Below are 24,890 nucleotides of genomic sequence, written 5' to 3'. Positions count from 1 at the left end.
ATACCTCTACCTTCAGCATGCAGGCCTTATCAGACCTAGCCCGGCCTTGTGTTGTCCTTTGGAACGGTACACGAGACGTCATATATTTGCCTCCATTCTTGTTGTTATTCCGCCAAATTCCAGGATTACGGCTGCATCAGGTTCTGACAGGTCTCCTCACGAACGCTGCGGCGTGGAGAGGCCCGCAGTCCACAGAGATCGCTGTTGTTTTCATAAAGTGTGAGATATGGATCAAAAGCCCCTATTACCGCACGCTATAAGAACCTTAACTTGGCGCTGGCCTAGACGCCTTACCTCCAAAGTCTAGGAAAGAGCAAGGCTGCCCTCTTAAAGTCGGAGTCACCTTGTCTGACCGTGCAAGGCCCATAAGGGCTGGTACTGAGTTTCTAAGGGTTTGAACTGCCGATTAGTCTATCAAAATAAAGGCCCTATTTGTTATGTGTCGTATAACTTAATTCATTAGAACTGATTTTAATGTCCAAGGTAAATACTGTCTAAATGGAATTTTAACTTGTTTGGCTATAGTGCTTCATTCTCGGCTTCTACCGATTCAAAGCACTTTAAATGATCTGTTACAGCCTCTAAACATGGCAAGGTGGCTTATTTTGGAGGGGTGAAACGTCAGGGTTATGCTGATACAACCTTCACCCCACTAACAGGGAGTGGGAAAGGTGAGAAGACACCACAGGAGAAGTGAAATGAAGTAGTAAATCAAGTGACTATTTAAATAGCACCTATTTCACACCGAAACCTCTTTTGCAGTTTAATAATGGGGCGCATTTTATCATCTTCAGAAAGACAAAATGTTGAATGTGATAACGTTTTACACAAATCTCTACAGTGGGTTTTAAACCCTGTGAGCAATCTCACCTCCATTAATTTTTTACCCCATGGACGTTACAATTGTATGTATGCATCTACATATCAACAAACGTAATTTGTGGCACATTGTATGCCACTGAGTCCATATGGCATTATTGTATAATATTCATTTGCATGGAAGGGGGAGCAAAACTGTCAAGTGAAGAGGCTTTGTGCCATGTTGACTTTGAGGGCCTACAAGGAGCCTACCAGTACATTTTTTCAATACTATCCATAATAACAATGTCCGTCCTGTAATACGGAAGGTCCAGCAAATTCGTAAACAGCTGCGATTTTTTGTTTGCAATAGGCCTTCTTTACACATTCACCACATTTAGGCAGCCCTATCGAATGTCCCATAGTGGAACAGGGAAACAGCTGTACCAAGAAGAGCACGATTGTGCATCACAAAGGCGGTCGTCTACATGTGGAACCTTACCAGCCAGGTTAATAACTATGCCTGGATAAGCCTATTGAATGTTGTCCCTAAAAACAATTTTTTCTAAAAAAAAAATGTATACCATAAATGTTTGCTCGATCTTGGTCTATCAGTATTTTGACATTTAAATATCATACTTTGTAAATCAGATTTAGGGGCCGAATATGATGCAGCCGTAAAAAGGCTCTGACCCTCAGTTGGAGAGCCCTTTAGCCAGTCAGAAGCCGGCCTGTAATCTCAAGGGTGGGCATTTCCGCCCTTGAGATTACAATGTCAGGTTTCGGAAGCCTTTCCGTGCTGGACTTTCTGACACCGAAAGGCTGTCGGAACTCGACTTTGGGAGCCCCCAGCAGGTCCTCCATGGGTGCACAGTCTCTAGTTGTAGGCCGAGGGGGCAGATCTCTGCATCCACGTGGCAGGCATGAAGTGCAGGGATGAACAGCACCTCCCATTTTACTACCGGTTTATGTCCAGAATGCATGCTCGCATAGTAAAATGTAGGAATGCGACAGAACAGTGTTCTGTTGCATCCTAATGGTTTTAGTAATAATTTCATTTGTAATTTTAATTTGATTTGACCCCGAAAACATTAGCATCTTTGACAATTATATAAATACAGGAGTAGCGGGGTGAAAACAAAAAAAGGATATATATATATCATGTGATCAAGACCCGATTGGGGGTCGAAACACGTCATGGCGGACTGGCTGGTCAACAAATAAAGAATCATTGATTGGCACTAATACCTGGGTCTAATTTTTATCTTCTTGCTCACCAGGGCAGTCAAAAGCGACGATTTTGATACATATATATATATACGAGTGAGGAAAACAATGCTAAAATTGTTTTCAAAGGATACAAAATAGGCACTATTTGGCATGCAGGCAGAATACAGATGTTTCCATCTTTCCATCTTTCCGCACCCAGGTTCCCAGGTGTTTTAGTGGTTGAGTAACTGGCTTGTATAATGGTCGCTGACTTCATACGTTTTTGGGGTGGCACTTGAAACACACTGTTTATGATCAGTCTTAACGTAGATGAAGGTATAAAACGCGATTCTAGTTCTATTAAAAAGATAACAGCAGTCAACATTTTAGTGCAGACATCTTTACAGAGTCCTGCTGAGAGGGAGTAAATTGAAACCATCTGTTTCCAGATGTGAGATTAGAAGTTAATTGTCATCATATTTTAAGAGAGCTTTGACAGGGTGTTTAATTTCTGCTGCTAAAGAAGATTGGAGTCAAAGGAGAATTATGGAGACACTGATTATAGGAGTCTTCACTACAATGAGTATTACATTTCCTCTTGGTCAGTGAAGACCCATTCCTCTGTTTAAATTTGATTTTAGCTATCTACACTTTCCCCAAATCAAAATCTTGCCATTCTCATAAACACTACTTTTCGTTCAAAAGACCAGCTTTTCTTCTTAGTAAATACATGTTTGTCCAAACGTCAGCTTGTCATTTTCACACATACTAGTACACGTATGGATACATTCTGCATTGCATTCCCATGTATCACATTGTCATGCTGTGGAAGTCAATATATTGGACAGATTTCATCATTATGCCAGGAGGCACCCCATGACAAAGATTCCCATAATAGAACTCCCACCATTTTGTCATAGGCAACATTATACCTGGGGTGAGCACCATCATACCTCGGATGCCTATACTATGCCAGGGTCAACATTATCCACAGACTGGGCATCATTGTGTTATACATTGGCCCAATATGCCAGGATTTACCACTAATATGCCAGAATTATGAAGACAGTTGATTACATGTGATAGGCACCATCACGCCATGAATACACTCACTTGTCCAAGAATTACCACTAAAATCCCTGTGCTAGCGTTAGGCACCCTCACATCATGAATGTTATGTTATGTTATGTTAGGGTGATTTATTATGCGCACAGATACTCCAGCCAAGGAGCGTCCCGGCGCAAAGACAAGGCAGAACATAACACAACAGAAAATAAGATCAAGACAACTAAAACAGGAAAGTTTTTATCGCCCTCCGGAAGGTCAAAAGGTCCTCCATCAGACGGATTTCAACAGGAAGGGAGTTCCATGCTGATGCAGCCATGACCCTAAATGAACGACCTCCCATACGACTGAGCCTGAATCTGGGGACCACTGCAAGAGCCAAACCCTGGGAGCGGAGACTGCTGGTGGGGACATAAAAGGAAAGGCAGCTCGACAGAATTTCCGGGCCGATACCTCTCAGGATCTTAAAAGCAAGACACAAGATCTTAAAGAGAATGCGCTTCCTAACCGGAAGCCAATGTAAAGAGCGAAGGACACCTGCCACAGAACTGAATCTGGGCAGGCCAACAATCGCTCTCGCCGCGGCATTCTGAACCCGTTGCAAACGGGTTAGTTCGGCCTGGTTAGCCCCAGCCAGGAGAGAACTGGCATAATCCAGGCGAGAGATGACAGTAGCCTGGATCACCAGTTGCCTGGTTGGGGCATCAAAGAACTTGAGAACTGGTCTCAAGCCCCTTAGGAGTCCAAAACAACAGGCCGCAGTTTTTTGTGTGTGCCCTACAAAGGAGAGGCCGGCATCCAGCCATACCCCCAGATTTTTCACCTCCGACACCGGAATCGGAGTGGGTCCCAGCTCTGAAGGCCACCATTGGTCGCCCCACAGCTCCACTCCCTTACCGACGACCATCACCTCCGTCTTTGTGGCATTAAGCTGAAGGCAGTTGCCTGTCAGCCAACTAGCCACCGCCTTCAGTCCAGACTGAAACCTGGGGGCCGCAATTTCCGCGTCCCCGCTGAGAGTAACCGCCAGCTGTGTGTCGTCGGCATATGAGACCAAAGTTAGGCCCCACTGCCTAGCGACATCAGCCAGCGGTCTCACGTAGAGATTGAACAACGTGGGACTCAGCGAGGACCCTTGCGGAACCCCCATGGCCAGCGGTTGGTAGTTGGACTTGAAGGGAGGGATGGCAACACAGAAGGAGCGGTCGTCTAAAAAGGAGCGGAACCACTGCAGCACCTGACCGCCAATACCAGTCTCCTCGAGCCGGTGCAGGAGGATGCTGTGGTCCACCGTGTCAAAGGCGGCGCTAAGGTCTAACAAAATAAGCGCCGCCGTTTGACCAGCATCCAACCTTGCCCGGAGATGTTCCACCATCACAAGTAATGCGGTTTCCGTACTGTGCCCAGCACGGAATCCGTTTTGTGTGGGATCGAGGGCATTGGTTCGTACCAAATGCTCAGACAGGGCCAGATTGACGTGGGCCTCAGTAATCTTGGCTGGCCAGGGTAGCAACGAGATGGGGCGGTAACTTTCAGGCTTAGATGGGTCCAGGGTGGGCTTTTTAATAATTGGGGACACCACGGCTTGTTTCCACTTGGCTGGAACAACTCCCGTTTCCAAGGACAGATTGACGAGGGAGCATACAGCTGAACGCCCCATAAAAGCCTGATCCCGAAAAAGAGCAGGCCTTACTGGATCGGATGGAGATCCAGATTTAACTTGCGATGCAAGCTTGTCAAAACCGTCCGAGGTGAGGGGGGGAAAACAAGCAGAGTGGTCTGATGGTGAACCCCATTAGTACTTTCCTCACTGTGCCCTGTACCAGGGAATGTCCGATAAATAGCTTGCACCTTCCCTAAAAAGTAGGATGCAAGGGATTCACAGTGGGAAAGAGAGCTTTCGGTCGTAGAGGTAGTCCGCTTCGTCGTAAGATCTTTAACGGCCTTAAAGATGGCTTTCGACGGATTAGAACTGTTCCGGAATTCAGCGGCATAGAAAGCCGCACGGGCTCGACAAATTGCTCGATGGTAGAGCTTGACGGACCTGGAGTATGCGGCTTTTAGATCAGCCCCATAGGTCTTCCTCCAAGCCCTCTCAGCCCGTCTGCAGGCACCCTTTAGGGCCCGAAGGGCGCCATCGTACCAGGGGCTCGACTCTCTGGAATTGATTTTAGTTGATACAATAGGTATCAGAGAGTCCAAGGCCCTGGTGATCCAAGAACAGAAGAGGTCATACCCCTTTTCTACATCCGTCAAAGGGCCGAGCGGCTCCTCAAATAGAAGACGATGGAAGTCTTCTAACCGAAGCTTTTTCCAAGCCCTCTTCTGAACCCATCTAGCCGAAGAGATGGAAGGGGTGGCGAAGACAGGGCATAGAATGGATACCAAGAAGTGGTCTGTCCACTCCACCGGAGAAACAGAGGTAATTTGAATCCCCGGCAGATTAGTGAACAAGGGATCCAGAGTATGCCCCCCTGAATGGGTAGGCTGGGAAACCATCTGAGGGAGTTGAAAGGCCTCCAAGTCGGAGGAGATGGAACGTACCGTCAAGCCAGAGAGGGTGTCGAAATGCAGATTTAAATCTCCCATGATAGAAAAGTTGGCACAGTCTGCAACCAGAGGGCCAACAATATCAGGGAAAGCTTTCCTAAACACCACATCACTGCCGGGTGGACGATAGACGACCATCCCGGACAGGGTAAACTCAGGGCTGACAGAGACCTTGAACAAGGCACTTTCACACCCAGAGATGCTTAGGGCAGTCCAGACACAGGGATAGATGGATTTTACCACTAGGGCTACACCGCCACCCCTACACCGCCTATTCAAGGTGTACATAGAATAGCCGGGTGGGCAGGCTAGATTAGTAATAGCGGTGTCGGCATCCTGTAGCCACGTTTCAGTCATGGCAAATAAGTCTGGAACTTCCTCCTCAATGAGGTCATAGATGTTCTGGTAGTGTTTCAACACAGACCTCACATTCAGGTTCAAAATCTTCAGGGTAGAAGGAATGTCGGTAGTACGGTAGTCGGAATGCCCACACTACAGCAAGAAGACACAGCATTACGCCGGATTAGCACTATACCGATAGTGGGCATTATCATGACATGTCTTCTAGCAATATTTACAGATTTATGACTTTTGTACCACATTTGGTGTTACAACACCACATCAAAAATGCTCTAATTATCCTAATAAATACAGGGGTATACCCTTGTATGTAAGAAATGGTTCCCAAATGCATGAGATCAGCGCTTATGTCAGGGTCAGATGTGTGTCTATTGTTATCTATTTGACATCACTCAGAACCCCTCAGTGAAAAACATTTCACTGTTACTCATCTATAATTTTATATATGGCCCACCGCTGTGGGCTATGATAGTGCTAAATAAAGACTTGTAACTAGGCACAGGCAAAAGTTCTGTCATGTGGACATAATCTCACATCATTTTGGGAATTTTGCATTGCGCTTGTTAAACAAAATTCCTGAATTTGTGTTATTATGCCATGTATGGGCATGATACAATGCAAAAGACAAGAATGCGAACAGCTATTATCTGTTGTGTTTTTGCACAATTGTTTTAGTGCATTTTCGACATAAGGACATAATTTTCACTACAATATAGAGCTAAATACCTGATTCCTATACCTTTATTCAGGGTCGGACTGGGAAACAAAACCGGCCCCGGCAAAGTGCTCGACCGGCCCCCCTCGGGGTGTTGGGGGTGCCGCCGAGCTCTTTGTCAGGGCCGGTTTTCGGCCGATTTTGTTACAGGGCCGATTTTGCAGCTAAGCTGCATAAACAGCCCTATATCAAAAATGGCCCCCAGGGGCCCAAAACCAGCCCCCACCCTTGCGGCGCACCGGAGGATTGCCCGGTGCCCGCAACGGCCAGTCCGGCCCTGCCGTTATTAGTTTTTGCAGAATTTCACGTAATTACACACAGTCAAGTCATGTGAGTTGCACACACCACTACCCATAATCTATGTTAATGACGTAATAACAGTCACAGAATATTGCTACTATACTTTAATGTAAAAGGGAAAATCTCTGTGTCACTCACTCCTCTCTCAGTTGCATTGTATTGTGTAGAATGCTGTTGACTATGGACACAATGGTAAAAGGGATTTATATTGAAGGAGCAGATATACCCTTCTGTGTACAGCAGAGGTTTACTTCTTTTCAAAGCTATGATTCATGAAGGAACATTGGGCAATAAAGGAGTATTTGGGTAAATTAACTGTCACACTCAAGGTAATGACTGGGGCCATGAAAGATGTCTCCCTTCCAAATGGAAAACAAATGTGTGATAAAGAGATGGAAAAGATGCCACTGCATTTAAACTGTTGTCATTATTTCCTATGTGATTACAGGTGACAGTCACGGATGGCGGGCCCTCTCCTAAGCAATCAACGGTCTGGGTGGTGGTTCAAGTGCTGGATGAAAACGATAACAAACCTCAATTTCCAGAGAAAGTCTATCAGATCAAGCTCCCTGAGAGAGACCGCAAGAAGCGCGGGGAACCAATATACAGGGCGTTTGCCTTTGACAGAGACGAAGGCCCCAACGCGGAGATCTCGTACAGCATCACCGACGGCAACGATGACGGGAAGTTCTTCATTGACCCTAAAACAGGGATGGTGTCTTCCAGGAAGCAGTTTGCAGCAGGGAGCTATGACATTTTAACAGTAAGGACAATCTTCTCACTAGAAGTACATAGTGTTGCGCTCATTTTTCTTAATTTTTTAATTTCAGAATTTAAAGCAAGGCATTCATGTATTTGGTGTGAGACCTGATATTATTACTGAGTTCTACTTACACCACAAAGGGCTGATTCATAAAAAAAATGGGCATTGGTCCATTACGGAGTTCCTCTTATTAAATGGATTGCTTTTGTTTTTTTACAATTTTCAGGATTCATAAAAATCCCAAGAATTGGTTTAAGAAATATTTGCAAGTTATAAATTTCCAAAAGTATGCCTGCTTCCAACTATTTTCTCCCAGGTGTTTGCAAGGTGAAAATGTGAATCTAAATTTTATGTGTTAATTATTCATTTTTCCTCCATATGGAAAATAGATTTTAATATGAACTTGTAAATATGGAGGTGTTTCAGACTTTTTCACACTCATTTGAATGTTTCTTCCTGAACCCGTGTTGTTTTAGCTGTAAATCTATTACTTTAATTGGTTGGGAAAAGGAATTGAGAATTAAGAATGTTCTCCAAGGTATATCCCTGTTGTTATTCATAACATTCCCATTGGCTTTCTTTTGCCACTACCCCTGGCAAGACCTATTTTTCCAACACTAACCGTAATCCCACAAATGCAGAACAGCTGCAAAACTAGTAGATTTTCCTCAACAGTGTAACTGGCTCAACACCTAGGACATTGTAGGCAGCTGACTTACGGCGTCATTTGCCTACCAGAAAGAAGCAGATTGCAGCAAATGGCTGCAAAGCTGCCTTACTACAAGAGGAACGTTTCTGTCCAAATGACAAACCAAATGTTGCCTTTCGGCTTTAAAAATCTTCAAGAGGAGTTCAACAGTAAGAGAAAATTGGATGTTGGAAAAGTCCTCACATCATAATTCTTTGTTACTCAATTTGGGAATTCCAACCACAAATTCACTTACTTTGCAAATCTGACCGAAGCTATTATCTGATTAATTAGTTTCACCTTGGACTCTATTCACAAACCTACTTGTGTAAATAATGACGCCTTAGGTACACAAGTAAATGCATTTGTTAAAGAATCATGTCTGGTGGGGTTTGATACCCTTAAATGGGATTTTCTCAGATGAAAATTACACCAGTACGATGGAATTTTGCAGCAAGAGCAAATGTACCTGCATGGGTAAGTTTTTGGTCTTTCCTGCATTTGCTCACCAGCAAAGGGTGGAGAAAACATAGAGACCTGCAGATTTGTTGACATTCACTACACATTTTCAGATAGTTTCAAATAATATACATCTAAAAATTGTTCTTAAATCTGTGGTCCAGGCTTTGGTGGTATTAGAGACTGACCATGGGAATTTAGTCTAGGAAAGCATCCAATTTTTACCTGGGCTGTTCTTAAAGCAAATGACGAAAACATCTAAACGCATTCTATGCTTCTAAATCATGGGAAGGCACCATTGTAAGATCTGGATTAATAGTGTGTATTGAGCCATAGGCTAGTGGCAAAGGCAATGAATAGTTGTTAAGCCTCCTCATTACCAATGCCAACAACAGCCTGTATAGAAACAATACAAAATATACTGTACAATATGTGGATGCATTGATTGCTCTCCATCTACACATCAATCAGGAATGAGCGTCCCACATTTTCTAATCTCCCTCATGATCCGAACTGGACCAACAAGTACAAGGTCAAATTTGTTCCCGACATCAAAGCCATAATCATGTTGACCATGCAGATTATGTGCAAAAACTTTGGAATTATTAGTTCACTCAATGGAACTTAATTAATTTTGTTCCTGAGATCATTTGTGTCCTTCAGGTAGCAACTATTTCCTTCTGCCTTTGATTTCTGTCCTGCATGGGACAGTATAATCACCTGGGAGTTCTGACAGACTCCCTGTTTCCATGCCGTAGAGTCATAATTGGGTTCTTCTATACGAAAACTTTTTAAAGAACTCTTTCTTCATCTCAGCAGTCTTAACAGTAGTAGTCTTTTATCTCTAAAATTTCATTGGGAGTAGATTATGCCAACGGCATTTACTATAGCCTCCCTGTATATATTATAAGGAGACTACGGAAGTATGATTATTGCACAGAACTCCATGGCAATCGTCACATGGTTCCTGTACTAATTTCCAGGCAGCTTCATGGGCTCCTGTTGTCAAAATGAACATTGTCATGTGCATTGTCCACTAAGTGATATTTGCAAATGGCCCGCCTTTTCAACAAAATAAGCTTCTCTCTTCCAAACGATCTAGTAATTTGAGATAAACAATTGCAATGTCAGTGTTGATGCCATAGTTTGGCCTCAGTCACATGGGGCCTGCTTCTTTTATTTCTCCAGCCTGGAACCTATCTCTGAAAACATCCACTTGTTTAAACTATTGAATACTTGTCTTTTTCTGAGATGCAAATGGCAGGTGGCAATTGTTGAAATTCACAAAAAAACAAATAAACTAACATAACCGAATGGTGCAGACCTCTACACTGCATGCTAAGAGAAAACAATGGATAACAGCACCTGAACAAAGGTGTGGTTAATAACACTGTGTTATCTTTTAAACGCTTGTGAGCACAGTCTTGGCCGAGTTTCTTGGTTGATGTATCAATCAACTTGAGAAGACATTTTGAAAAGTTCAATACCCTGCCAAATTGGTCTTTTCACTTCTTCCATCCTGATTCCATCAGTAACTGTCTTGTTAATGGTACCATCCCAAACGGATGCTATTGAAGACAGGAACGTCAACTCCAGCCTATGCCGTAACCTGATGAGATCCCATTCTATAGATATTGGAAATACTGCTCTGCATGATCCTGTAAAACTATTGAAAAAGTTCTATTCCAGATGGTCTTAATATGAGTTATCTTTTACATTTAGAAATGGATACTATTCACCATGCACTGTAAATGTTCTTAGGATCAAAGGGAAAAGAATCCTGAAGATCACTCCACCTCGTTCCTTAACCAATGTTGAAACAAACCTTTTTTTATAGAGGCTCCCATGAATGAAATTTCAGAGGTTCTCATAGAAATTATCAAGCCCTCATAAACTTGCTAAAACAGAATACTAACCTGATGCAGACCGGTCAATTCACAAAAGCATTTATGAGAGTGTGAAGAAGTACTCCTGCATTTCTACTACACCAACTCATAAATGCTCTGTGAATTGGCCAAAAAACATCTAAAATGGGAATATTCCAGGAACACTATATACAAATAGTTCTGATAGAAAGGACGGTGCCTTCCTTCATTGCATTTTTACTGACATTGAGTTGGATGTTACAGTTCTGTTTCACAAAGGCATTTATGAATACTAATGGAGTACTACTTCACATACTCAAAAATGCTTTTGTAAAACTGCCCAGAGTCTTGAGGAAAAATGGCATGTTTCACCTTAGAAAATTAATAGTGGAAAACAAATTTGAACATTTTAAAGAAATGTGCATTGCGGGGTAACATCCCTGACATTTTAAATAATGTTATTAATCATCCAAGCACCAGATGGTGCCCCACAAAAACCTTGTGCCACCTGACAGTGACCGTCTGGATTGCTAACTTGCATTTCTTTTTAATATACGATATGATCAGTCCTACTGAAGTCGGGTATAACTTCTAGAGAAGGCCAAACGTGTTCCAATCTCTATCAATAGGATAATCTGGACTATGCTGAAATCTAGGTCTTCTGAGGTTGATTTCTCTGGATACCCTGAAGAAGGCCACATCATTAGATAAAGGCTTGTCAAGCTTCAGTGATCCCCAGAGAAATTCCTAAGCCTGATAGGAACAGCAGCCTTTCAGGTCTGAAGTCTGAAAGAAGAAGAGGATTGACAGTAAGAAAGCAAAAAAAGAGGATATTAGGACTGAAAAGGCCTCCATAATGGGAGAACCCTTCTACTTCAAATGTTTAGATAGGATTAATGGAATCATGATATATAGCTCAAATGCATAAGCAAGTCATTTAGCCCTTTTGAAAGTATGTCACCATAACCCGTATATCCAGTGTGCAGCTGTTCAACATTAGAAGATGTAACATTCCACAAATACATTATTTAGATGACCAGACAAAAAAGAATGGAGCCTCTGGATAATCACATTATGGAGGGTCCTAAAGAATCAATGTTTTGGATTAGAGTTCCTGAACAGATGGAGCTCAAATGATTGTGAATCTAGGCAGTAGTACTAGAACTCACAAGTGAGCTAAGATGCACTAAGTGATCTTATGACTTTGAAGTAAGAAGACCTGGCTTGTTCTCTTGGCAGTGTACAAATGATGAAGGAGACTAATAGAATTTAAAAAACGATGCGATGGGGAGTTTTTTCTCCAGTGACCCACTGTACAGACTGTCTTGACTCAATTCAGCCATAATATTGAGGAGAATGCTCTGTTTTTTCATTGCTATCATCTGAATTTGCTGAAAAGAAAATGCATCCTAGACAGCTCAAAAGTATATTATGCAGGCCATAACTCTCTATAGACTTTTTGGGACAGTAACTCACTTAATGATAGTGTTTTATTTGTATTAAACATTCCTGGTAAGCTTAACAAAGAATCTTTTCATAATTAACATTATTAGATAATTGCAATTGGTATACCTTTAAAGCACTTCAAGAACAATAAAAGGACAAGGTATCCATGTCTGAATTCAAGTCTGCACCTTCCATAACATACACAGATCTCATCAGCAGCAAGTACACACATGACTGAGAAAGCTTGGCGACATAACTTACTTTTTTGTCCATTTCTCCTAGTCTAAGAAAGCTTGAGAAATTGTGGGGGTGGTCTAGAGTCCAAACAAAAATGGTATAGCACTTCACCACTAGACGTTCCACCGCTTCCAGAAGTCCTCAGAAATGTTAATGACTTTTGTTGTCCACATTAGTTCTTTGTAGGGTGCACTGATATTTCCAGGTGTAACCATGCTTTAAAAACATATACATACATTTAAAAAAATGGTTAGGGGAAAGAATTATCATGTATTTGGACCACAAACCCAAGCATCTCCAGAAAGGACATGATCGTGTACACTTTATAAACCCCTGACAACTATCTTATGACAGCTGCAGAATTATTTTGAGAAGGAATGCCAGCCAAACCTCTAAGTCATTCCAAGCTGTAATAAAACAGGATTTAAGGTATTCTGTAGACCCATAGTGTTAAAGAAAGGCTGAGAGCAGACAAGCGCAAGGTCCTCCCTAAAGAAATCACAGCCACCTTCAGTGGTTTCAGAAGGTAAAAACAAAAATGCAGCATGATTTTGGTCTAGCTTTATAATGTAGGATCCTTTTAACAAGGTGTCCCTGAGGAACTGTTTGAATGACTGTAAGCCAGGGGAAAGTAACTCACTTCTACACTGATTACAAGGTGCTGACAAAACCTGAAATAGCACTAGCAAAGACCTCTGGATTAGTGCATTGCTATAGAGGCTGTCATCTATGTTTGTAGGGCTGGGAACCTCTCATTGCTGAAAGACTACTCCTAAGAGAAATTATTGTAAACGAGGACTGAAGCCCCCAGGGGCCTGCAGCGACGAGCATCTAGTTCTGCTGGGCCATTTGGGTGCCGTTTACTGAAGACAGAACTTAGGGAACTGGAAGCAACCCCAGCAAGAACAAAGTCTGCACATGGGCCACAATCAGAACACTAATTCACTGTAGACACTAGAGAATTGCTCAGCAGCAGGTTCTGTGACTCTTATCTATTATGTCATTAACAATTCCCTTAAAGCTGTTCAGAACTCACCAAGGTGCGCACCTCAACCTCATTGATGGAAGCGCCTGGCTTATTTTTTGCGCAAACAGTCACAGCAAGAAGTACCCCGTTGAAAAACATGACTGGCAGAGAAATATATCCACCTAGACGCTACCTTTTACCACTGATAAATGTTCTTTAGTGAAGAACAAAATTAGAATTAAGGAGCTTCCCATCTGCATCCTGGTTAAACTCTTCTGACACCATTTTAGATGCTTTTGGGTTGATCCAAATGGGGTGACCCTCTTCAATGCTGAATAGATGACTGTGTCCGAAAATACAATGATCATTGTACCTACTGACCAACACATTAAGAGGGGGCTTTCTAAGGTTAGACTAGGATGGGGAAAACTCCACACAAGGAATGGAAGGGTTAATAGAAATAATAAAAGGCATAAGTGGGCAGTGCCACTGAATCCCTGCAATTCTGCAGGGGTTAGTGACTGCATTCAGTAGTGGGAGGTGTTGACCCTAGTGTGCCTTGTAGTTGTCACATAACCTTCCTCAAATGCATATCCTCAGAAGAGTGTGCCACTGTTGAGAAAACTGCACTCACTGTGGGAGAATTGGAGCTGTGCAAAGACATTCCTTGACCAAAATTGAAACGCGAATTGGTGGCTGCCAGGCCGGAAATCCTGCATCAGCCCCAACCACATGTCAACCCCCAGCAAATGCGCTCACGGGCCCTTGGCAGGTGTGGACCAGAGCAAACACCCCAACGTTTTGCAAAACCAGAGCAACCAAAATTGTCTGACTTAGCTTTGTGTCAAAACCTAACGCCAAGTTAAACCATATGCAAACAATGGGTCAAAGCAGTACTGTGCTTGTAGAAGAGAAGCATGACATGTCTTCTGTATGCAAATGCACGCATCTGACATGGCTTACTTTCTGTGTTTTTTTATATTTAAGACTTTTTAGTGGAGGGTGTACCTCAGGTCCAAATCCTATGCTAACCACTGCTTACGTGTGACCAGTGCATGGCGCAAAGCATCTATTTCAGTGCCGTCGATGACATATTCACCACTAATCCTTTACGGGTTCCGGAGTAGCGAGCTACTCGCCGAAAAACCACTTTGACACCTTATCTGGGGTAGTGAGTGCTAAATAAATGCAATTACGGTACAATACAATACAAGACATCCTTAGTGCAGGTTTCTTTCCTTCGCTCAATGCATGTAGCAGTATTTCCTGCAGCACCTTATTGCTGTAGCATATTAAATCTAGACCTCAGTTGGCTTTGGTGTGTGTCTCTGTTTCGCTGTTGAAGTAAAATATGTATTCATTGTTCTTGTCTCAGAGGAGAGTTGTAAATTTATAGAAAAAATAAATATTTCGTCTCAACTCAGTAAAAAGAAAAGTGACTATTAAAAACAATGTTTTTTGATTTTAACTTTTCTTTTGCTTAGCCTCTTAGTTAACAGTTCTGTGAACATTTTCATGCTAAATTTGGTTTATTTCAATTGGAAAACCTCACCGAACACCGGCCCTTATACTTTTTTAGAAGGCTAGGATTGTAAAACTGCTGGCCCTTGACTGTCCATAGCCTTGACATGTTCATTTTATTGATCGATTTCAAGTAAATTGGTACATTGGATCTTTCCTTCAAAGTGATAAGTACAGTAACACCCTCATCACTGGGCCCTACTCCTAGGTTGTAGAAATCACTGTGACAGATGACACAAAATATGAAATGAGAATGCGGGCAATCATGCTCGCTAGCCCGACAGCGCAGTTCATTAGGCCTGTTCGCGGGATATACAGCCCGCGTCTGAGCTGACGAATGCGGCAGTCCGGCGAAGAATGAAAGATGCTGCGGGTGCTGTGCTAGTGCTAATGAAATGCAATTGGAGCACAGCAAGGGCAGGCATTCCAGAGATTGGTCCAATAATGTCTGGGTGGTAGTACATTTGAGGTTTGGTCGTTTTATAGGTCAACTGTACTGGCTGCCAGCTTTTTCTACTGTGGATCAAAACTGCAATCAGTTTTACTGCAGTCTTGATTAGGTCCGGCATTAGCTGAGACCTTTTAATATCACAAACGTTAGCCCTCTTCATCCACTGGTCAGCTTTGTTGTTTGCATTTCTCTTTCACCTGCTGCAGCACACATCATGGGACAATGGGTCAGACCCAAGAGTGGCACATCTATTAGGGCTTTGAGCTCTGCCCTCTCCCTATTTGGATACTCCGAAGCAAAATAAATCAGAAATTTAGGACAGATTTGTACTTTCCATATATTTATAGTCCCTGCCTTGCCGCCAGAATCTCACTCCTGAGAGGGTCCCCAAGCCAGACACTTTTGGACACTCCTACAGGATGATGTCATCAGGGCTTCCCTCTGAAACTTCCCTTTGAACAGTCCAGTATTAAAAATGTATTTAATGCAGTACCTGTTCACTCATGCATCTTTTCAGTGCATTGTACACGCCTTTTAATTGCACTTATACCAATATGTCAAAACCCAGATTACCAGCACATAAAGGCCACTGGGTTGGCATACAAAAGGTGGACAATAAATGTGCCCATGCACTCACTCGCTATCATAGCATTCTTAGCAGTAGTAAATGTAGTAGCAATTGTGGTAGAGGTAGTAGCATTGATTGCAGTAGGACCTGGCAAATGAGAAGTAACAGAAAGTAGTAATTTCAGGAAATAAGGAAGAAAATATCTGTAACCTTAATGAGAGGTGTTGTGGCTGATCTTTTCTACTTGCATTAGATGGAAAAACAGCTCTATTACTCTGCCTAAGAAGTAGTTCCATTGTTCATAACAGATAGGGGTATTTTTAACAAAGACCCCAGACTAAATATTGGATAAAATGACTTTGCATGGAGGTAACCCTGTGATCAATACAAAGAGAAGGGGTTTCACGTTGTGAACTCTGAAAAATATTAAAGGAAACGGTTTTTGATTTAACTACTTCCCAAAAACCATACGAAGTGGGTTTACATTGTGAACTTTCGGACAAATACAATTGGAAAGAAAAGTGAACTTCTTGCCAAACACCATAGGTAGATACTCTACATTGTGAAACCTCTGGTAAGGGCAATAGGAAGGGGTTTTACATTGTAAACTCTCTGACAGGAGCAGAACCAAGGGATTTTACAATGTGAACTCTCAATCAAATGCAGTAGAAGTGGAATTTACATTGTGAATGGCATGACAAACACCATAAGAAGGGGTTTTACATTTTTAGCCATTTGCAGAATACAATAGGAAGGAGTTTTACATTGGAAAATATTTTTAAAATGCAATAGTACATAGGTGCTTTTTAGGCCTGGCCACAGTAAATGGTTGGTGTCTTCAGAGATTGACTTTATGTTCATGTCAAAGTATCCTTCTGTTTCCTGAAAATATTTAAAGGCTCTCTCTGGGTAGAGATCACAAGGTAATGTTTGTGTTCAAGTAGTCTTACTTTATTTATATTTAAATTTGGTGATGAAGTCAGTAGGGTTCTCATTTCACATTTTGAAATACTTGGCAAGGCCCTACCGGTCTGGCCTAGCTGAACATCCATAGCTTTGTGCTGCCATAGGACCATATAGGAGCGTTGCTGTTTTTAGCATTAGAGCCAGTTGGTGATCAATGTATTACCTGATATCACACAGGAACAGTCTAGATTTACCAAGGGAGTTACCCCAGTGATATTTCACCTGTCATCTTCAAATTTCGCAAAATGCAGATGTCTCGTCTGTCATTTATTTTAACTTAGCGTGCCTCTGTTAAATCTCATTTATACTTCCTATACGGACTACCAGTAACTAAACGCATCTTGTTTAAGATAGTTTGTATCGTGCACAAAGCACTTGCTGCCTCTTATCCAGAGTATCTCAGCTCTCGGCTTCAGCCCTACATGCCTTCTCACATGCTTTGCTCTTCTTGCCCACTCTTTGTTGTGCTTTGCTCCATGGCACCGGATATGACAGCCATTCTTTCTTGCTCTCACTCTCGTTCCCAGCAATCCAGAGGCAAAAAGACTCTGCCCATGTAAATGCAGTGTGGGCTGTATATCTGTGAATGTTCAGGGTGCAGCATATTAAACCAGAACTATTGGCATTACCAATGCTTGTTCTATCTGCTTGTTGATGGTTTCATGGTTCCATGGCAGAATAAACAGCTGTAATGCCACATAATGTTATGAAGCAGTGTCCACATCACGTTGTTATCAGATGAAATGTATGTAAAAGTAATTCACATTCAAACTACACTGGCACCGCAGGCTTCCAGACTGTCCAGACTGTCCTACGCGCGACCTGCATTTCTGCTAATTGCAATTGATTAAACCTTCAAGATAGATACATCCTTTCATCCTTCAAGACCCAAGTGTTCTTCTAATGCCTCAATTGGCCAGCTCCTTCCTATAATCTCCATTAACTGTTACTCATTTGAACTGCCAGATACATTCTGGAAATGTGCAGAGTTAACACCACCTTGAATACAATTTCTAACATGTTTTCCGCAGTGGACAGTGACTTAAAGCGCATTGATTTTAGAAACTGCACTTCTAAAATAGTAATTAAAACAGACTTAAGAAAATATTTGAACAGGACATTATTTACAAAATGTGCGATATGTGACATAGAGGAAGTACGTAGTAAACGGCCAGGTCTGCCAATCTGTCAATGAGTACCTTCTTGTCTGGACAGGCATGGTGACACTACTCAAAGGGGCAATAGTGCCTTCCCAGTGCTGGTGATGCCTACTGACAGGCAGATGTTAACACCCCATTAAAAGAAAAAATCCACAACTGAAGGAGGCCGCCAACCTGCATTCCAAGACCAATGTTATATGATTGCTCGTAGATGGAATATGCAAATCAGACCCGATTCCCCCACAATGCCATCTTTGCCTATCAATTTTGGTGGACACAGCCTGCATTGAGATGGCCATCACTCTGGTTTGCTTGGTGATGAAACAATTACTTGCCACCTTTTTCCTCTTGCTAGGACAGTAAGGAATTACTTTGCATAATCTATTTCCACCCCAGCATTTCTGTCTGCCACATTAAAAATATTGCCTGCACTATTGCTAAGTTATGTAAGCAAATTACTACTGCCTATACCGAATATACTGAAAAAATATTTTAGTAGTAAAGGTTGGAGAAAGGTCCACTATCCTAATAACTGTATGCTTTCGACTCCACATACTCACTGCTCTTATTAGCTCCACCTAGTCTGTGGGTGGAACTGAAAAGGAAATGTGTAATTAATGTGGTAGCAGTGGACAGTATGCGGCAAGATTTGGATGGGGCTGTCAAGCTAAGTGTATGAGTACTAGTTTATCCCAAGGTGGCTACCATAAAAAAAAAGCACAAAGAGTAATGACAATTCATCTCAAATTAATATGGGCGATAAGTAAGTAAGAGACAGAAGTGCTTTGTTTACATGACTTAGTAATAGTGCACTTCTCCCAGTAACTTTCAGAGGTGTCTCTTGGAGCACTCTTGCACAATGGTTGTAGAGCTTACCGCATTACTGGGCCAATATGCAAATATGATTGAAATGGATGCTGGTAATTGTATTGCCCACTTAGTTCTTTCTACCTTCTTCGTTGGCTCAGGTCATAATCAGAGCCAAGGCGGTGTGTGAAAAGAACATGAGAAAAAGTGTAAACACTGAAAAGATATCTGTAAAGCCAAAAAACTAATATCCCCTCCAGCTACAGTGGAAGCAGCCAGAGTTGGAGGAGTGCTCTGGGTGGATCTATGAAGAACCTTTTCACAGAGCTAGGGATGATATTGATGAGATTGAAATGTAACTGAAAATATTTCAAGCATTCATCAGCTTTGTTTGGTCACTTCCTTGAATGTATTTCTTCACTACTCACATTTAGTGTTATTGTATCTGATTTTGATTATTGACTTAACTAATTGGTCATACTCTAACGTTGAATCAAACATTGTCACCTTTCCTCAAGCCACTTCAATTTCTTTTTAATTGATTTAGATAAAAGCAGTGGACAACGGACGCCCACAAAAGTCTTCCTCGGCACGCCTGCACATTGAGTGGATCAAGAAACCCCCTCCTAGCTCTGTGACACTTACATTTGATGAACCTTTCTACAACTTTACAGTCATGGAAAGCGACAAGGTGACCGAAATCGTGGGAGTGGTCACTGTGCAGCCAGCAAACATCCCTCTGTGGTTTGACGTGGAAGGTATGTTGAGTTGGAAAAAGCATAGAAACTGTGCATCATCAACCATTTTCTGAAGAAGAGATAAATATTGAAAAGAAAGTTAACTATAGCATATGGGAGAGTAAGACTCTATACAGAAATGTGCGCAAACTGTACGCAAGAGATAGGCCTTTGTAGTCCTGGTATCATGCAAAGTGAAGCAAGGCAACACAAGCATTTAACTGGAATTTACTAAGCCATGCAAAGCCACCTTGCACGGCTCTGCATGGTTTAATAAACCCAAGGTAACGCGAAGCAGTGCATTTCACTCCCTTGCATTATTTTGTGGCAGGGAGTGTTCCAGGGGTATAGTGTGGCATTTCCCCGCTTCCAGCCATGGTTTTTGACACAATCAAGGTCAGTAAATCTGAGATTGAGTCAAAATGCTGTGATGCCCTGACCGAGGCGTAATGAGGAGAAATATCTTTATTTCTCCTCTTTACTTCCTCTTTCTATGTGCGGTGCACATAGAAAGAGGAACATGCCTCTAAGGTAGCCATTCATTCAAAAAATAATCCTGCTCATAACTCTGGGTGCTACGCAGCTCACAGTTCTCCAGCGCTAGGAAGCAGCAGAAATGCTCCATATCTTAGTAAATATGGTGCGTTTGTACTGTCTCTCTTTCACATAGAGCGGTGCAGAAGGTTGACTAGCTACGTTGCGTGAAATGTTGGTAAATCTGCCCCTGAGCGTATAGCACCAGTGCAGTTATTATTATTATTATTGTTATTTTTATTAACCCCTTCGACGCTCATGACGAGCCCAGCTCGTCATGGAGTTTCCATTGATTTCAATGGAAAGTCAATGGTCCTCCTAGCACACCCCTTAGCATCCAAGTGGTTAAATTAGTTTTGTAACGCGCGCAGCTACCCAAAAAGGGTTTCCCGGCGCCCATTGGTTAAATGAAGCATTTGCATGGATCTGCATGAAAATATTGCTGTTGAGAGGCCGCCTTGTATGAAGTTCTTTTGCTATTTTGTTGGACTATTAAACAAAGGGCTACGTTATCACTGCCCTTGAGCCCACATAGCTGTAGTTCATTCCATGCGAATGCATTAACAAGAATAACAAAACTACTGACGAATACACTGAAGTACATAATGAACACCCCGGAGCTTTCATTGCAATTAAGAGTTCTTTGTTTTTTTCTATGCTGTCTTCTACAATTAATTATTTCCTGTTTCTCATTTAAATTCTAGTGCTAAACTTCACTAATCTCCTTTCCGAAGGCGTTTTCTTTTGTCTTTTAACTTGCTGTACTGCAGTGCTCTCCTGTCTTGACCCTTTCTGCTTTCCGTTCTCTTTCTGCTCCTCCTGACTGCACTGCTTGAAGGTGGCAAGCATGCTCGAGAGATGTTCTATATTCTACAGACAGTTTGTGGGCAGAACTGTTCGACTGAAGGTACCCTTCGCGCAAACGCATTTGCTGGAATGCATATTTCCATATCAGCCATATTTGTATTTTCTGACAGCAAATGAGATCACATGTTCACAAATGCCAGTTACAAGGCGTAGCATTCGTCCTTTCCATTATATTTATATACATATATACTAAGTATATATAATATAATATAATTTGCTATCATATATGTCATGTTAGATTCTTTTAGTAGGTATTTAATATGTCAAATATATAATAATATGATATGATATAACGTTGCATAAAATAAATAATATAATATAATATACTTTAATATAATATATGATATAATATAATATATTATTATATTGAATTAAATGATATCATGCTATATAATATCATATTATATTATTTAACATTTTACATGTTATATAGCTAATAATAGAATTTAACCTGACATACATTTAAGAATATAATATAATATAATATAATATAATATAATATAATATAATATAATATAATATAATATAATATAATATACTAGTACTTCTACTGCATAGAATACCCAACACTATGGGTGAATAGAATTACTTTATATTCACAGTTATGCACTGTCCTCTTGTACTGTGCTACTCACTGTGTCACTAATACCAGAAATACAAAATTGAGAGGGACTTTATTAGCTACTGGAATCCATCTTGGCATAAGCTGTGTCGAACGTTGCTTTAAATGTTCCGCAACAGTTTTCACCGTTAACCCGTGAAAGGCATTGTGTACATGTGTATGCTTCTTTTTACATTCACTTCTGATATAACCCTTCCCATGCATGCCCTCCCACCTGTCTTTTGCTATTCTGTTCTCTCTTTTTTGTTCATTTTCACATAAGATGTGTGTCAGTGTACTTAAAACAATGAAAACTAACAGTGTTTCCCTTCTGGGAAACTTTAGTCGCATGTAATATTTGCTTGAAGCGATCAGGTGTGAGTCCATGTGCAAAGGTTTCTCTTCTTCTGTAATCCTTGACATGTTCTTTTAATGAAACAGTTTCCGCAGCTTAGTTGGGCCTTTGGTAAGTCACTGTTCTCACTGTGTACCACTTTTGCAGCCGTGCTGCTCGCACAAGCGTAGAGGGACTCTTCACCACTAAAGTCTTTTTCTTAGAATTGTGGCACTGTTTACAGATGTTGTGTAGTGTTTGTGAATCCTTTAATGATAATTAACTAGTTTTATTGAAGTACCAGGGTAAGCCCATTTCCTGGTTGAACTCTTGTACTTTACCTACCACAAATTCTTATCTGCACACTGCACAAGCACTGTTTCAACCAGTAACACAAATCTATTCTCCGAAAAACAGCATTTTCTTCTTGACAACATATTGCAGTTTTTCCAAAATGTACATTCAAAATTAAAATTAAAATAATTGAAATAATTGAACCAAGAGGCAGAAGAGCCTTAGGTAATAGATACTCACTGCAGTGCCTCCCAGCTGTTACGTGGCACTACAGTAATTGATGTTCTCATGATATAAGGTGCCTTTTCTTAGCATTACTTCTGAACAGTAAGATGGCAAGCAAATAAATGTATTTCGGATGGTTTAGGTCCAATTTTTTTGCATACAGCTAACCATTCAGTGGTGCAGTTGATGAAGGTGGTTCAAGGATGCACTCATTCATCTCCATCACCCATCCATCCCTTGGAAATATCCTCCCTATTCCAGTCTTCTATTGCATCTCAACATTCTCATTTAGGTGATGATCATGGAGAGTTCTTGGAGAGTTCTGCTGAGGAGCCAGCCACATTTGTGTTCTTGGGCTTTTACTTGCCCCTCCTGCAGTCTCCCAAGGCACTCATTATATCTGCATCTGTGTGCTGGCACCAACCCTTTGCCTATACTCTGCAAAAATGTCTCTCTTTCTCTTGCTCTCTCTCTCTCTCTCGCTCTCTCAACTCAGACAGCTGCCTTCCATCTCATCTACAGGTCTTCTGGGCAGCACAAAAGCTTCTTTGATGAATTCTCAGACTTCCTCACCACCTGATCCATCCGAAATGCCCACACCACACTCATCCGTCACTTCAACCTCCAGACAATACACGCTCAAAAAATAAGAGACACCCTTGTCAACCCCATTTATTTTATACACTCAATGTGGTAAGGCATGAGAGGCAATTAACACACTCCAAAGACGATATCCTTGACCCTGTCTTCTCAGCATCACCAACAATCCAAGGCAAAACAACTATACCCCCTGAATGGATCGACCGCTTGATCACTATGTCCATGATTAGTATCCACCAACAAACCAAGGACAACACAAAAGATAAGACTAAACCTTTAGATCACTCAAAGAATTGTCAAATAGACAACCTCATGTTTGAACTCACCTCTCACCCCATCAACTCCACATCTTATGCCAACATCCTTGTAAACAACTATATTTTGGAAAGCTTTGTGAACATCCAAGTCTCAATTACAACATACAGGTGGAGACCAAAGCCTTCAGCACCCTGGTACCCTAAAGACCTTTCTGACAATAACTGACCCACCCGAAGACAGGAAAGAAAATGGAAGCAAAACAGAACTCTGGAGGACTTCTTGATACTGAAGCCCCTCCGCTCATCATGAAGAAAGCTCATCACATTAGCTAAAGTAAAAAACTATACCATACTATCAGTGAAGCAACCAACAGAAGCAGATGCTGTTCAACACAATCAAGCACTGCATCAACCTCCTGTCAGACCCACCTTTTCCTCACTCTTTAGAAAAGTGCAATGTTATTAACCTCTTCTTCTGTAAAAAAATATAGACGATCCGACAACACTAAGCTTGCTTCAATTCCTGCACCCACCACTTCCCACAATGATCAGCCTTCAAAGCTCTGTCTCTCCCAGTCTCACTAACATACTCAATTTCCTCCATTCAACTTCTTATTAAGATGATGTCTTAGCATCCTCATTCATCAAAACTCTCTGGGGATGCTCTCTTACCCCTACGTATTATTGTCAATGCCTCTCTCTCCTAAGGCGTCTTCCCAGAGGCTCTTAACCCAGGCCCGATCCTCCCTCTCCTAAAGAAACCTACATTAGACACTGATGACCTTGCCAAATACAGGCCCATCACTCACCTACCATTCATGAACAAGATCATTGAAAAAGCAGTCTATGTGCAAATCCAAGACCATATCAATGGTAACCGTTGCCTTGTGCACTAATGGCAATCTGGCTTCAGCTCACTCTGCAGCATTTTAAACAATGCCTTACACATTACAGACCATACCTTCTTGACCACAGATGAAAATTATGCCTACCTGCTGATATTGCTGGATCTTTCATCTGCCTATGACAAATTCAAACGTCCCACCCTCATGTGCACCCTGGAATCTCGAATGAGATTTACCATTAATGTCCTTTATTGGTTCTCCTCCTACCTTTCCAACTGATGCCAGTTAGTTCACATGGCCACACCCAGGTCACAAACTATCCCTATCACCTCAGGAGAACTTCAGGGCTCCATACTGCTTTCTGTCATCTTCAAGCTATGCATAGAGCCACCTGGTGCTCTGCTCATGGATAAAAGGATCAAGATTCACCAATATTCTGATTATACTCAACTCTATTTGAACGTTTCCTCTGCTTCAGACATCGAATGCCTCATAAACCGCCTGCATATCAACGAGACCTGGATGTCCAGTGCCTACCTGAAGATCAACCCAACCAAGGCACAATTTCTGGTATTTGTCAAGAACAATAACCTGTAGTATAAACTTGGCTGAATGGCATGAACCTTGACGGTTTAGAACTCAAACTTTAGAAGGCCAAGTCACTTGTATGCACCATGGACACCAACCTCACCCTCAAGAAA

General features: G+C 41.8%; 1 protein-coding gene across 2 annotated transcripts in view; it reads left to right on the top strand.

Annotated features, from left to right (window-relative positions):
- Nucleotides 1–24,890, top strand: part of FAT3 (FAT atypical cadherin 3) — a 741,111-nt gene that overhangs the window by 439,793 nt on the left and 276,428 nt on the right. For both annotated transcript variants that reach the window (XM_078658413.1, XM_078658412.1), the window contains exons 4-5: nt 7,446–7,760; nt 19,443–19,653. In XM_078658413.1, coding sequence (XP_078514539.1) covers nt 7,446–7,760; nt 19,443–19,653 — 526 coding nt within the window. The remainder of the gene's footprint in view (nt 1–7,445; nt 7,761–19,442; nt 19,654–24,890) is intronic.

The sequence above is a fragment of the Lissotriton helveticus genome, chromosome 8 (genome assembly GCF_964261635.1).
Source record: "Lissotriton helveticus chromosome 8, aLisHel1.1, whole genome shotgun sequence".
NCBI classification, from domain to species: Eukaryota; Metazoa; Chordata; class Amphibia; order Caudata; family Salamandridae; genus Lissotriton; species Lissotriton helveticus.
This window is presented reverse-complemented; position numbering and strand designations above follow the sequence as displayed.